The 16,784-nt window shown below is 37.7% G+C and overlaps 1 protein-coding gene across 1 annotated transcript; it reads left to right on the top strand.

Annotated features, from left to right (window-relative positions):
• The first annotated feature begins 1,557 nt into the window (after positions 1–1,557).
• On the top strand, positions 1,558–16,253 carry LOC109112222 (terminal nucleotidyltransferase 4A-like). The gene is given in 14 exon segments (XM_042776768.1): positions 1,558–1,939; positions 1,941–2,390; positions 4,896–5,019; positions 5,121–5,167; positions 5,739–5,859; positions 6,031–6,138; positions 9,272–9,400; positions 9,610–9,823; positions 10,595–10,721; positions 10,805–10,911; positions 11,760–11,941; positions 12,955–13,101; positions 13,205–13,360; positions 14,635–16,253. Coding segments are annotated over 14 exon segments (2,271 nt in total). The 5' UTR covers positions 1,558–1,727; the 3' UTR covers positions 14,782–16,253.
• Positions 16,254–16,784: the final 531 nt, after the last annotated feature.

Below are 16,784 nucleotides of genomic sequence, written 5' to 3'. Positions count from 1 at the left end.
TGACCGTGCCGGGTCCCCCCCCACCTTACACATGCTGCACGTGAGCTGAAGGATAATCACAGTGGGAGGAACTTATTGCTGCTTTCTTCTTCATCATGTCAGATTATGATTTATCATAATCAACAGAGAATGCCTGTTCTTTCCTCGAAAGCACGATGGCAGTTTAACCATTAGAGTTCCCTTATTTTCCTGAGAAAAAGTGACTTTTGCTACCTGTTGATTAGGTTTTTTGAATTAGTTTTTTTTTATTTTTATTATTATTATTTGCAAAAATGAATTGATTTCAAATTGGATCATGCATTTGTTTTACCTCCTTTAAATTGCTGCACACTTTTCATAGTACAATCAACATTGCTTTCAGTTTCATATAGTTTCTTTAAGAGTTTGTGTACTGTGTTTAGCATTAAAAAGTTGATTTGGGGCTCTTTTTTGGCAAACCATTAAAGCAGTGAACTGCATAATTGGTAATGGAAAAATATGGAGCTTTTTTCTCAATGTTTCCCTCAATAATTGTCAGCAGATTCGTTTGATTGTCTAACACATTCTGCATCTGTGCGCCATCAAGAAAACAGCTTTGTTACATATGTAGCATTTTTGAACACATTTTATATTCTTTTTTTAAAATGTAAGAAAGTATTTAAAAATGGAGATTATTCATAATAATGATAATGATGTGTGTGTGTGTGTGTGTGTGTGTGTGTGTGTGTGTGTATAAATATATATATATAATATATATATATATATATATATATATATATATATATATATACTTAATTATTTAAAGAAATTCAGAAGATGTGAGAAAAAACTAGGATTAGTAGGGAGACCTTTGATTACTGACTTACATAGGTGACCTCAAATAAATGGTAATAAATGTATCATCATATAAATAAATAAAATATCTTTAAATATTTTAGATGCCAAATTATTGTTGGGCTTTTCACAATATTTAATAAAGTAATAGGCCTATAGGCTATGTATGTGTATATAAACACACACAAACACACACACACACACACACACATACATATATATCTATACATATTTGAACTTTGTAATATGATATTTCATGTGGATAGCCTACTTGCAATATTTACAAGCAGTGCTGACAGTGTCTGTAATTTTTTTTTTTTTTTGTTTTATATTTTTGTTTTTGTTTTTAAAAAATAAAAGAAAAAAAAATTATGGTTTTTTTTTTTTTTATAAATATATGAATTCAAAAAAAAAAAAATCTAGATGCATCAGTACGCTATAATTGCACACACTGCCATTGTAATCACTAACGTTAAGCTGCTTTGAGTTCGCGCGTGTCGCGTGTGTTTTAATCGCGCCGCGTCGCTCGCGGTGAAGACTGATTTTAGGCTGAGTTTTAAATTCAAACGCGTCCTCCTCGCTTGAAGTCGTTCAGAAGGGTGGGGTTGCTGCTCGGGGGTGTGTGCTGCCCCGATGGTTTAAAATCCTACACATGCGTACTGAATTTCGGGGTTCAAGGGAATACGCCATATTGGAAACACTGTATAGTTTAGCTAACAGTTTATCGCTAGCGGGGGAAAAGAGCCACTAATCGATTCCCGTTGGTTGTGGCGTTCGGCACGTCGTTATTTTCCTTGTGGTTTCGCGCAGCTCCGTTTACAGACTCGTTCTCGCGGCCCGGACTCAAACTCATCCGCTGAACGGGGGGGAAAGGCGTTCGTTTGTCTGACAGCGCTGCTAGAAAGACGAGTTGAATGGATCCGAGGGTCGCTTGGATTCAGCCGGAACAGAAAGGTCCTGCGAACGCTTTATGGATGCGTGTGTGGGAGACGTCTCAGGTGAACCGGACTAGTCAGCACCAGAACCACCATCACCACAACAACCTCCGTGTCAACTCTCCGGCGTTTGACGTTTATAAGACTGTCGCGTCCAACGCGAATAACAGCACTAACATTAAAAACAGCGGCTGCGGCTCACGCGTTGAATGGAAACACGGGAGACGGCGAAATGACCCAGAAGACCGGCTCGGCGGCGGATCCGGCGTCCAGCTGCTCTAAAATAAGGACTACAAGCCCTAATATGATCGCTGGGAATATGAACAAGGGGCATGCGTTTTTTACTTGCAGCGAGGAGAGCGTGCTGAATAATGTCAACCACCATCATCATCACCCTCCTCATCCTCATCTACGACATTTCCATCAAGAGCAGCAGCAGCAGAGTTGCATGAAGCGCCACCCGTCCCACCCGGCAGCGGTTCACAGCCACCACCACCACCACCATCACCCGGGCCGGAGGAAAAGCGACAACAAGGCCAGCACCTACGGGATAAACTACTTGCTCTCCAACTGGGCTAACGGCAATTATGAGAGCTCCGGCACGCCGTGGAAGACGAGGAAATATAACCCAGGGGTTGACGGGTGAGATGAGCTTGATTTATTACAGCAGCAGCAGCGTTCGCTTGCTTGCGGTCGGGATGGGGCGTTATTACACTGCGCTGTCTTTCTGTGGCCTTATGTGTGTGGTGAAGTGTTGGTGGGCCTTTTTGACGTGTTGGGCCGGGGGGTTAGCTTTAGCACGTTTAGCTGTGATATCCTGGGCTCGACTGCGATCTGTGGGATGGGACTCGGTTTGTGGAACCCAGCAGTTTACGTATAGCAGCGATTCTGATTCGTTAGCGATACCGATTCGATCTTTTGAGTCGGATCTTGTTGCTGGTGAATCGATTGAACCGGTCTGTACGATTCATTCGCGAATCGTTTATTCGAGTCAAAAACTCACTGACTCGTGTAACCGAGAAACAAACGTGTAACGTAAATGAACATTTTATTTAAGTTAATTACGTTTAACGAACTAAATCAAATCAGAAACCGTCTTTTTAATAACACTTGATTTAGGAAAGAGAGATTGTTATAGTGTGCAACAGATTCTGGAAGTAAGGAATGGAAATTAATTTTTAGCGTTGACTTATAAAACTTTAAAGACAAATCGACTGTGAGCTACAGTGTTGTTAATTAATGGTTATATGCTTTTGTACATTTTTCAACTCATATTTTAAATGGGTGGTTGATTATGATTTCACTTTTTTAAATTTTAGTTAGTGTGTAATGTTGCTGTTAAAGCATAAACAACATCTGCAACGTTACAACGCTCAAAGTTCAATGTAAAGGGAGTTATTTTATTTGAAAGAAATTGCTGTTTAAGGACTACAGAAAAGGCTGCTGGGACTACAATGAGCTTCTTCCTGGGTTTGTGACATCACTAAGCCTATAACTTACATAAACCCCGCCCCCTGGAACACGCAACTACCAGTAATGGTAAGGTGGTGTGACATTTCCAGAAAATGTGCACTAGGTGGTTCGCGAATCACAAACACATTGGGCCAGCTAACCAGTCTGAGCCCACTGAGTATTTCTGAGGGAGGGGCTTCATAGAACCAGGAAGTCAACTAAAACGTAAACAGCAGTGTAGAATAAAGCTTAAATATGTGAAAATAATGTGAATGTGAAAATTTTTTTTTTTTTTTTTTTTTTTTTTTTTTTTCATATAAAGTCATTTATTTCATATATAAAATTATTGATTCCAACATATATAGAAACAATACATTACGTTCGCTGCGAGATATGCAGTTATTTTGCAGTGTAGGCCTATATAAAAAGTATTGTTTTATATATGCATAATCAACCATTTAAATCAATAGTTTTTTATTCTCTTTTTGATTCAGTTGTTAATTTGAACTCTTAATAGGATTGCTTGTCTTTCCCATATAATAGCCTTTAAGCATGCAGTCTTGTACTTTTTCTCTGATTTTCAAATATTTTTCTGCTACCAGTCACAGTTTGTAATGTTTTGAATCCTCTCGTAGCTGGTTGGTTTGGTTCATGGTTTATATAACTTTTTACGACTTTTAAAAAAATCCTAATGGGGAAATGAGAGATGCTTCTGGAACCAGTGCAGCTGGATGAGTGGGTGGGCATTAATGCGCACTATATGCCATGTCCGGATGTCAGGGACCATGTGACAACACGACTGATCACTAACCCTGATCCTGAGTGAATGAATTTATTTAGTTGAGTTCTTAAAAAACTACACTTTTTCCAAGTAGAGTTTACAAATATAGCAAGTCAGTTGTTGTTTGCTTATAAGTCTGACAACAGCTTTTTACTAACCGTTTTGTTACATTAGTTGTCATGGCCTGTTTATTAATGTTGGCTGTGTTTAGGGTTTTGGTGTGTTTTCTGATTTATGAGTATGACTGGACACTTAATACAATGCGTGCTTTAGTCCTTAGTTACTCCGCAATTGTAGGCTTGTAAGAAGGGACGAATCTGTTGCATGAACTTGTTATATTTGTGGTGGATGGTTGCAGACCTCTGGAATTTTTCCATGGAAGAATCTAGAACCGAATGAGGCAGTGACTGTCTCAAAACCTATTGAGTGGCTGATGTAGTCCTACTAGACAGCATTTTTGTGACATAGACTCATAGGTGCAAAATGCTGTTTAGGTGTTTAAGATCGGTGGACCATTGGTTTTCTTGGTATTCCCAGCTATGTTATTTCTGAGGAAAATAATAAGAACTTTTAAGTCTGTAAATTAGCATAAACTTTAATTTAGAGACACTGGTGTAGGACAGATAACAAATAAGTAGTTCATATGTGCTTCTTTTTTTTTTCTTTTCTATGAAATGTAATTGTAAAAATCTGATTCAAAACAAAAATTAAAGTCAAATATTCATATTTGGGAGGACCAAATGGCTGTTTCTATACAAGAATGGAGCCAGATATGAATTTGAATTTGGTTAACATTTAACCAGTCAGTTTCTTTTAAACAAATGTTAAGATTCTTGCTTTGAGTTGTTGTGATGGATCTGCCAGTATGGCCTCTTTAATTGTACCAAATTGTTTCTTTCTGTCATTTCTTCCAAGTTGCATGAAGAAATCATGGACTTCTACAATTTCATGTCTCCTCGTCCTCAGGAGACCACGATGAGACAGGAGGTGGTGGACAGGATAGAGTCGGTCATTAAGGAGTTGTGGCCAACCGCTGATGTAAGATTAAGAGCTGAAGTCTATGCAGTAGGGCTATGATTAGCATATTAAATTAGAAGTCAAAAATACTAATGTAGTTGTTTCTACTTTTATGCACTTAGGTCCAGATTTTTGGCAGCTTTAGCACTGGACTCTTTCTCCCAACCAGGTAAATGAATGTGTGTTTGATCTTGCACATTAAGTGTCTACACAGGAGTGAGATTTTGATCGGGGCTGTTAGCAGATGTCAACATACAGTACATGATGTAGCTCTCATGATCCGTTGTTGCTGTACAGGCATAACACTATTCACAGTTAGATGACTCTCACAGACTGGTGGGATCAGAGCACGTGCTTCATCTTTATCACAACTATAGCCTGCTAGCCTTTTTTGGCTCTTTTTTTTCACATAGCTGTCTTTTAGTAACTAAACGGACTTTCTATGATCAATTGCTGTTTGCTAACTCCAAATGTGAGAATGGCACAAACGATCCTAGATCTGTAGTTTACGAAATTGTGCAGTCCAAATAAAATTGGTCTCTAAACCTGAAAGATTTTCCTTGTGTTAATGTTAGTCATTAGGCCTCATGCATTTGGCTGAATGCTACTGAGGAGACAATGATTGTGAGTTTATTTGGTGGTTTTGGTTTGGAGCTATGGGCTTCCACTAGGCTTCTTGGAATGTGTTGATTTTAACAAATTGCCTAAACCTAAACCTGACTGATTCTTTTACACTGTAGTGACATTGACCTGGTGGTGTTTGGGAAATGGGAGAAACCTCCCCTGCAGCAGTTGGAGCAGGCGCTCCGAAAACACAATGTGGCAGAACCTTATTCCATCAAAGTTCTGGACAAAGCTACGGTACGTGTTTCCCACTGTTGATTTAACACCAACCACACTTAAACTGGTTCATATTCAGTGGTTGTTGCTTTTTTGTGTGCCAAGAATGACTTTGGATTGTTGCTTTAATTTGTAACATTTGGGGGTTTCTTAGCCATTAATTGTGTTCTATTCATATCTTTGAATTTTGAAGTACCAATCATCAAACTGACTGATCAGGAGACCGAGGTGAAAGTGGACATTAGTTTTAACGTGGAGACGGGCATCAAAGCTGCTAGCTTCATCAAAGAATACATGAAGGTAAAAACCGTTTTGGCATATTTTGTAAATCTAATTTAACAATTTTGTAAAACTACACTGATGTATAGGTTCAAGAGTGGCTCCAACTGAATATTGTTTGCTTGCTTGTATTTATTGCACTGCTCATTTGTCCATTTTTTTTGTATGTTTTAGTCGTAGTATATCTAATTTTGATGAATTACTAAAGGGCATGTCATATTCAATAATTTTAATCTATTTTACTTGCTTAAATAGCATATCACTTTGTTTTAGTCTCTAAAAATAAGATTTTAGTTGACATTATTTGCAAAGTGACAGCATGTCAAACTGTAGCAGACAATAGAGTATTTACAAGGTTTTTATTTTTTTATTTTTTTATTTTTTTTTGGGCAATCATTTTTCTAAGTTCATCTTGACATGAATGTTAGCTAATGTTTTTGTGGAAACCCTGACTTTGTTCAGGATTAACAAAGCTATGGATTCCACAGAAACATCAGCAGCACAACTGTTTTCAATATAGATAAGCAAATTATTCTAGTAAGCAGAAAAAACAGCAACAACACACATTTCTGAAGGATCATGTGATGCTGAAAACTGAAGTAATGATGCTGAAAATTCAACTTTTCCATCAGAGGAATAAATTACAGTTTAATATTCAAACAGAAAACAGTTCTTTTAAATTGTAATATTTCACAATAAAAAAAAAATTTACCATATTTTTTTGGTCAAATAAATTGTATTTTTATTTCTAGTACAATGACTTTTGATGAAACATTGCACTTTATATTTAGTCATGTCATATTCAGTATTTTTTGTCCATTTTACCTTCACTGAAATGGCATATAAAGCGTTTTTCTCTGTAAAAGTGATATTTTAGTAGCCTATGATTTGCAAAAGGATGAGAACATATCAAGCTGGAACAGACAATGGAGTAATTACAGCCTTAATGACACATTGGGACTAATATAGTTTAGTTAAACTTTGCACGCTTCCTTTTCTTTGTAAATGTAAGCTTTAATTTTATGTTGAGACTATAGCACATAAGATGTTTTTCAGTGAACAAAAGCAAGGCAGCTCCGTTTACCAGTCTTCAGCTCTTTCACCTCATGTAGGCAATTCCCAACAGACTTATGGTTGAATTTTTGCCTAAGTCTTCTACATTTTCTTGTAAAAACATTGAAAGGGCATTGTGCGTTGCAGTGTTACTTATTGCTACAGTACATTGTGCAGGAAGTACATTTTGAACCCTGCTTGTATTTACATGTACTATGTGTCCTAGATTTGCTCTGTGGTTGCTGATTTGATGTCAGGCTTAAATTGTCAGTCTTAGCCTAAAGAGAGAAAAGGTTGCAGCATAACCTAACATCTGTCAGCAAGCTTTCAGTGCAGATGTTTGAATAAGGAGATGACCTGCTGCCTTGATGTTCTTCTGCAAAGCTCATTTCCATGTGCATACCTGCTGTACTCCCCTGTGACCGCTATCATCTGTGCATCTTCCTTAATACACCGGGACAAAGGGTCTGATTGAGGAAATGTGCATGCACACAGATTGATGTGTGAAATCTGTGAATTTACCAATAACTTTTGTACTAAAATATGTTCTACGTTTTCAAAAAAATAATGTAGCAACAATAGAAACCACACAAATGAAAAAATCACATGCTCAGGGTCAGAGGCATCATTCAAACTGATGGGGCTACATGCTTCCTTAGATGTTTGAGCCCAACGGATTTTGAAATTTCACAAACTAATGAATAGCTGTCTGTTATTATTTAGTGATTGGGACAGTCAGTCCAATATTTTACTAAATATTCTAATTATTCATTTTTAACTTTTTGTAAAAAATCTGTGCGTGTGAGATGATGTTGCAATATGGCATTTTACAGAGAACAGCCTCTGTTTCTCAAAATGTGCTGGCAAACGCAAATATAAGGTGTGGTTTTAGCCTGGTAGTGTCCAGTGCTTATGTTTTAAATTAATTTGATTCAGTGAGCTACAGAATCTGTGTAAGACTGAATCGATGCTGGACTTACAGTCCTAACTGATACAAATATGAAATAATCCATGCAATTATTATGGGGCCTTCGTTTCATATTGGAAAGAGGGTATTTGAGTCTAAACTCGTATGAACAAATTAAATTACTAGTGGGGAAACAGAAGCTTTTTTTTAGTAGACGTGGAGTTAATTTTTTTTTTTTTTTTTTTTTTTTTTTTTTTTTTTTTTTTTTTTTTGATTTTTTTTTTTTTTTTATTTTTTGTTTTTTTTTTTTTTGGAGGTTTTTTTTTTTTTTTTTTTTTTTTAACATTGCCATCCTATTCTGATCAAAATGACGAATGTGACACCTGACGTCATAATTACGACTTCTCAACTTGTAAATATGAACTTGTGAGCTTCTTGTTGTCTACTGCCTACATAGACATCTTCTAAGGCAGCATCCTAAGTGTATGTGAAGCACACTGAGACTCAACTTTGAGTTTGATGTTAGCATGTTGCCAACTTAGCACCTTAATAATCTTATAAACATAATACATAGCTCACGTAAATATTGGGTGATAGAGTCCCATTTTTATTAATTAAACTATTTATATACTTTACAGCTGGGTTTCTCAAATTTTTTGGTCAATTCCTTTTGAGTTAAAATTTTGTGAAGTTAAATCTTGCGGGGTTTTTCTTTTTTTTTTGCTTTTATCTTGCTCAGACTAAAGTGACTTTAACGTAGACATTGCAATTGAAAATGCAAACATAATTGAGGAATGCAAACTTCCCAGGATGACTTGAAACACTCCGATAGTGAATGACACCCAACCAAAACCTTTAAGACGATGTCAGTCTTGCATGGTGGAGGAATGTAAGATTTATCGGGCCGTCACCAGTTATCATAACACTTTACCTCATGTAATATACGTCTGCTTCTGAACAGCTGGATTTCAACAACAGTGAAAGACACTCATGTATGAAACCCCCATGTTTTCGGCACATACATGTGCAAGACTTCACAAAACAGATATTCCTGATGTAAATAAATGTGTAATGAGACACTGTTGTGGTAAAAAGACCCTTTGTGAACCTTGTAGAGAACATTCAAGTGTTAAATGAGTCATTTGGTGCAATGTACTAAAGTCTAAAATACTTTGTATTTTTTCTCCCACACAGAAGTATACCGTGCTGCCTTATTTAATCTTAGTGCTGAAACAGTTCCTGCTGCAGCGAGACCTCAACGAAGTCTTCACGGGGGGAATCAGCTCCTACAGTCTCATCCTGATGGTCATCAGCTTCTTACAGGTGCAACATAAGCAGCCGCTCACGACATGCAGACAAAGAGTGTTTCATAATAAAAATAACTTGGTCTAGTCTCACATAGAAATCTGTCATTACTTGTTAAGCATATTTTACTGCCTTTGTATGACTGTCAGTCATACTCCTTTCATAAATGACCTTACCAAACAAATAAAGAGACTCTGTATAATCTTGCCTGCTGTTTACACCCACAGTTGCACCCAAGAATTGATGCTAGGAATCCCAACATGAACCTTGGCATTCTGCTCATCGAGTTCTTCGAGCTGTATGGAAGACACTTCAACTACCTGAAGACGGGCATCAGGATAAAGAACGGCGGCGCTTACATGGCTAAAGAGGACATCATGAAGGCCATGAGTAATGGCTACAGGCCCTCCATGCTCTGTATCGAGGACCCTCTTCTTCCAGGTGTGTTTCAAGCCATTAACTTTGCCTATGATGAATTAAGATGCCCACTAGGTTTTGAAACCGAGCCATTGAACACTTTTGAAATTGTAGAAAACGAGATGTTTGGTGTTGCTCTTATGTGCTTTAAGGCAATAAAAGTAGTTTGATGAAAGCAATGCTGAAAGTAATTTACTGAATGAATGAATACAGTTCTTTAAGAACTGTATTCATTACACTGTGAAACAAATGTTTATAAAAGTTTTATTTCACTCTTATTTAAAATGTTTCTTTATAAAATGTCACATGAAAATCACATTAGTTTTTGTCTATCATTAATAGTGCTCATGAAAACTAAAATATGTTGACAACTCACACAAGCTAATCTGTTTGCATAAAAATGACAGGGCACATGTATAATACTGAGCTAACATCTCGAGTTTAGCATAAACAGCTATCCAAATGTGAGTCCAAAACTTCAGAAGTGTACGCTGGATGATTTTTGCCTTTTATGACTAGTCCCACAATGTTCTGGAATGTTCCAGAAAGCACTACAATGTTACAGAATGTTACAGAAACTTCCATCCTTGCAAAATATCTTTAAAAAAAAAATTTGTACAGAAAGTTAGCTCTACTAAACCAATGTTTTAGAATTAATGATAGAAGTCCTAAAATGTACCTGACCTAAATATTTATTAAAATATTGATGCTACATGAAAATAAATAGTGCAATAATAATTAGCATAAAATTTTTTAAGTGAAACATTATATGTTTCTTCTTTTGTGTGACTTTAGGTAATGACGTGGGCAGAAGCTCTTACGGTGCCATGCAGGTGAAGGAGGCTTTTGACTACGCTTATATAATACTGGGTCACGCCGTGTCACCTCTCGCACGTTCTTACCCCAACAAAGACAGTGACAGGTACAGCTCTCATCTGCATTCAAGCACCTTCACCCTAATTCTCTCAAACTCTATTTAATTTGCCACTTATCTTGTCGCCTCAGCACTTTGGGCCGCATAATTAAAGTCACCCAGGAAGTCATCGACTACAGGGAGTGGATCATAAAGAAGTGGGGTGGCAGACACAACGCCCGCATTGAGAGGAATCCAGGTACGTCTCAATATGACGACACTTTCTCACAATGTATGTGTTTTTCATTCAGTGTGTTTGTGTTTGATTGTACTTCATAATGTGCAATAAGTTCTCATGGATAAGGCATTATAAACCATCTGAGTGGACGGGTCACTCATGTCCTGTTTGGAGGGTAAATGACCTGCAATGGCACAAACAAAAACAAAGAAGTAAAATGAACTGTGTTTTAAGTTTGTCAGGTAGTTATAACGGTAATATTCAGGTACAGAAATACCACAGAAACTGAATAATCTGTTTAACTTAAAAAAACACTGGTTAGTCTTCAATGTATAAATAAACATTAATGACAGACAGCAGCAGGTTTATTTATGTTGCTGTCTCTTTAAGACCTAATGCACGGATCTAACTTAAGTTAAACAAGTTTTGTTTCTCAACTGTTTGGTATAAATCGACTGTTTACGTGAATACTCATCAAGACGGGCATTTTGACAGTTTTGTATGTATTTGGCCACTTTGGCAAACCCTTGCATTTTGTCCCTGCAGTGTATTGAAATGAATGGATTTGAAACGCTTTCTGATGAAGCGTAACTTTGTAGGTGCCCTTGAAGTGAGCAAGTGTCCCCCTCAACAGCATTTTATCCCTTTCACACATCTTATTCAGGACTTTGACTGTGATTAATGTGTTATATTAAACTGGCGCTTGGTAGATTAGTTTGGAAATGGCGTATGTGACCTTTTGAAAAGTGCCTGGGGAAGTCCTCAGACAGAATCCGCCAGTTTCCGCCATGTTTCAGATGTAACCTGCTCTGATTCAGCATAACTTGTAGTCGTGTATGGCTGATGTTTTTGCTGTCTTCTGCATGCAGGTCCATCTCATAAAGACTCGGTGGAGCAGGTGGAGACAGGCACACTGCTGGGTGTAGGTGTGGAGGACCAGCAGCAGAGGGACTCGGTGTCTCCTCACAGCGCAGACTCACCCATGTCCCTCTCCAGCCCCCAACAGCACTCCTCCGCCTCTTCTGCGTCCTCGCTGTCAGGCAGTGATATCGTAAGCATCTTCCTTCATCCACGTTCTTTAACCCTATAAACCTACTGCATTATGCTTGATCTTCAAAGTTTTAAGGCCTCTAAATGATCACAGGTCGTGGTTCCTGTTTGTTTTTGCTGTGAAATCTTTAATGATTTTTATAAAGTAAATGTAAGAATAACTTTAATATTGTTGGTGATATTTAATGATGAGGGTCAAAGACGAGATGCTCCAGTTTGGTGTTCGCATTAATTTGTGATTTATATGATCACATTTAAACTGAAATGTGATTTAATATGCATAAAAAGCATATTAAATGCAAGTAAAGTGTCAGTTTTAATGTTTTAAAATAACTTGTGAGAATAAGATGTCAGGGTTGAAGTAATGTTCCATCGTCGTTCAGTCTCAGTGTCGGACATATTTATGTAATTAAACTGTATTAAATTTGTATTAGTTTGATTTTTGGAAACTTCTTTCATCTTTGCCCCTTGAACATTATCTGAACTAAAGCAGCTTAGGTTTATTTGTTTACCCATACCTTGTATTTTTATAAAAATCATGTTAAAATGTGAGTATTAATTATGCATCAGGCATCTGAGGAACTTTTATTTTTCCATCTCTCAATAAATGTATTGCATTATGTTTTGATCCCACAATAAAAACTTTGCTTAGCGAAAACTACGCATTAAAAATCATCTTATGTCATATTAATGGGAGATATAGAGTGACAACTGATATTTATATGTATTTTATGTGAGTAGTCTGTAATGCTGTTATAAAGATCTCACTGATTTGCATTACAAGCTATCAGAATTTCATCTTTTACCATATTAATATAAGCAACTGCACCAAACTGCATTTTTTTTGTATAAAACCCATAAAAGCCTGATGTATCAAAAATGATGTAATTTTAAGATTTTGACTAGAGGTTCAGTACACTCCATTAGATTGTGATTTCATGTGTCAGGCTTTTACAGGTTTATAATTCCTTAGCTTGTCATTCCCTCTCACATATTTGACTTCTGCTCCTTCAGGACTCTGACTCGACACCGTATGTCGCTCCACCTGTAGTCACCTTCCCTCTTCAGTTCCTGGCACCGGGTCCCCTGCCAGCAGCGCTTCAGATGGGTACGGGCAAAGCCAGCATCACGGCAGCACTCACCATGCCTCCGGTCACCCAGGTGAGGGGCTGTTTTGGTTGTTAGCTAACTATGATGATGATGATGATGATGATGATGATGCATTGATGGTTAGGTAACGTCCCCTCTGTTTGTGTTTCTCCAGGCGAGAGTGTCAATCCCAGGCAATCTTTCTTTCCACGCTCTACCTGGCAGACAGGTGTGTATGGCAAATGGACCACCCCCATACTTCCACATGCCCCCCCCTGCAGTCCCCCAAGCTCCCCCCAGCCCTCTACCCAGTCCCCACCACCATCCCAAGGTAGGCGGTCTCCCGCATGCGCTCTCCTCTACATGCTGTCTGTATCTTGACACTGAGCCCAACTTTCCCTCCTCCTTCAAGAGTTCTAGTTTAATGACAAATTAAAGGGATGGTCCACTCCAAAATTACATTTTTCACCATTAACTCACCCTCATGTCATTTGAAACCTGTTTGACTGACTGACTTCTGAAAAAATTTGGTGAGCGAACAGGCTCAGTTCCCATTGACTTCCATTATGTATATATTTTTTTTTAACATGCAGCGGAAGTCAATGGGATCTGAAACTATCATCTTTTTTGTCCCACAGAAGATAGACAGTCATTCAGGTTTGGAGCAACATTATGGTGAGTAAATAATTTTAGGCTGAACTATACTACAAATTCAATGCGCAACTATGTCAAATCAGAATTATCAACTTAATAACTCGCTCTGCCTGTGTATCAATGCTAGAAAAAATGGGGAAGAAATATTAGTTAAAGATGACTTTTTTTGTTGCCTTTTTTTTATTTTTATTTTACGCTATGCAGTTTTTTTTTTTTTTTATTAATTTTGTTTTTTAATTCGTAATTGTTTATTTATTTATTGCAATTTTCCATGGACCCTTTTGTAGTCTCTACACACACAAAAAAAAAAAATATATATAATTAGTGTATATATGTGTGTGTGTGTGTGTGTATATATATATATATATATATATATATATATATATATATATATATATATAGATATATATATATATATATATATATATATATATATATATATATATATATATTCTAATTATATATTTTTCTTTTTTAATGTTTTTAATGACATTTTTTTTTTATGCTAATAAAGGATGCATTTATCTGATCAAATATACAGTAGATCAGTAACAATTCAGTTAATAAAATATTTAGAAATAATTAACATTTCTTTTTGAATGAATTTTAAAATGCTGATTTGCTGCTCAAGAAGTATTTCTTATCAGTGTTGGAAACAGCTGTGCTGCTTAATATTTTTGTGGATTCTTTGAATATAAGTTCGGACAGCATTCATTCAAATATAAATCTTTTGTAATATTATAAAACTCTTCACTGTATCTTTTGGTCAGTTTAATGTGTCCTTGCTGAATAAAAATAATTACTACATTCTGAAATAAGTACTGTCCCCATACTTTTCAGTGATATGCATTTGTTTAAAATTATTTAGAATCCAGTTTCTGTGTATGCTGAGCTCTTTTTTCAGATGCTAGCATCGTCCTAAGTTGCCCTATCTTGTCTTATTTCCTGTAGACAGGTCCCAAGTTTCCTCTGAAGGGCTTCCACAATCCCGCCGTGGTGCACAGTCCTGTCCTTTCCAACCGAGGCCACATCCAGTACAACCGCAACACCTGGCGCCGCAGGAAGAGGGACAGTCTGCCGGCCAGCGTCAGCAGATAAAGACGCCGCCGCTCCCTCTCCACTCCTCACTTCCTCTTCCACCCCTCCGGTCCCATCTTAAAACGACGAGAACTCATTGAGCCCTCCTACTGATGGTGTGAGCACAGAGAGACCAGCGTTTGCAACCCAGCTCCTCGTTCAGTAGTTGTGGTGATGGTGGTGCTAAGTAGTTCAGTCTGCCACTGAATCTGTGCATGTGTATGTAGACTCGGATGTTTTTTTTTTTGGTTTTTTTTGGCCTGTGCAATCTTCCCGAAGAAGCTTCAAGAACAGGAACTGTTTTTTTTGTTTGTTTGTTTTGTTTTTTTTGGTTGTCTACTCCACAACTTCCTGGTTGAAAGGTGAAACGTTCCTTTTTGTGTATGTTTGTGTGTGTGTTTCATGCTCAATTGTTTTCTCGTCTTCACATTTTCGGTCTAAACGTGACACCCTTCACATGTGGGACGAACTGGATTCAGTGGGTTTCAAGTGTTTGTTTGTTGAATCGGGGTGTATGTATGTGTAACGCTGGCTTCGAATCCTGCACTCAACATGCTTCCAGAGATCCCCACTGTATTGACTCTACACATCACGCAACCTTTACTATTTTTGTTTTGTGCAATATCTTCTTAATTTCTATATTTTTCGTTCACTCTGGAAACATGCTTAATTTTTTGTTTTCTTCTGTCCAGCATTTTGTTTGTTTGTTTTGTAAAAATGTTTTTATTTTTGTAATGTTTTTAATTTTGTTCATCGTTTACAGATCCTGTCAGACAGGCACAAGTCTGTTTTAAAACTGTTTTTGAGAATTGATATTCCCTCTTCCTCTTTTCTCGGCATAAATTGCACCTGGACGAGCGTGAGTTAAAGCAGCAAGTGTAGATCTCGCAGAACGACTTGCCTATAGGTGCCGCCATTTCCCACTTTGTGTTGAGCTTCAGAAACTCATCTGTTGCTTTAATTCGTCTCGTTCATCTTTAAGGTTGTAGTTGTGTGCCATTTAGGCTTTAGGCCTTTGATTGAACAGATTGAAAACCAATAGAGATGGAAAAACACTTAAGCCCTTAGTCTGTACGCGCTTTCATTTATATCTGTGTGTGTGTCTGTCCTTTTTAAATCACTCTAGGTAAGTGTGAGACGTGAATTATTTTAGGGAAGCTCTAATGAACGTGCGAGCAGACTCCAGATCAGTGCAGCTTTATGCAAGGTGCCCTAATCGGACCGTTTCGACTTCTGAACGGGCACCCGAATCAGACTAGCGGAGAAAGGGAATTTATTTTGATTCCTTTCTGGAATCTTGACGTGCATTTATTGCCAGGTACATGCGCTAATATATGCCTTTTTGGTAATTACCTATTCCTGTACTGTATTGTATTGTTTTTTGGGGTTGGGGGGTTGGGTTCTGTTTGTATATGGCACACTAAAACTGTATTGCTGTTGCTCAGAACGTCACAGGCATACAGGTTATTGTTACTATGCAAGTGGAGTTTTTTGAAAATCTCTCTTCCTGTGTCCCTCACGACGGGCCGTTTTGCTTGTAAATCTTGTGAAAAACTCAACCGGAGTGACCGTTAACAGAGCCGGGCCTGAGAGCGACTCATCAAAGTACACGTGAACAGGTTTCCTGTATGCAAAGTTCAATCTGTATTTCATGGAGGAGAACAGCCGGACGTCTTGTCTGGAGTTTTTGCGGAGCAGATATTGTCCCCTGGAGATCAACCGGACTATTTTACTGCTGTCACAACGCTAAAACCATGTCTTGCAACCTATATGGAATGACTGATTGCCACAAACTTGCGTGACGCATTTTACAAAGTCATATCTGATACGGAGACTACGGATTGTCCTTGTAACTCTTGACTCGCCTGCCTACAATGCAATAGGGCAAATGTAACTCTAATAGCAGTTTCTGCTTTAGATAGAACCAGCATCTTTTGCAAAATGGGTCAGACATTGAGCAACTCTCCCCCTCCTTCGGTCACACAAGGACCTACTTTTACAGGTGGTTTGTCTGAATGAAAATG

This window comes from Cyprinus carpio, chromosome A19 (genome assembly GCF_018340385.1).
Source record: "Cyprinus carpio isolate SPL01 chromosome A19, ASM1834038v1, whole genome shotgun sequence".
NCBI classification, from domain to species: Eukaryota; Metazoa; Chordata; class Actinopteri; order Cypriniformes; family Cyprinidae; genus Cyprinus; species Cyprinus carpio.
Note: the sequence above shows the minus strand (reverse complement) of the source record. Positions and strands in the feature narration are given on the sequence as shown.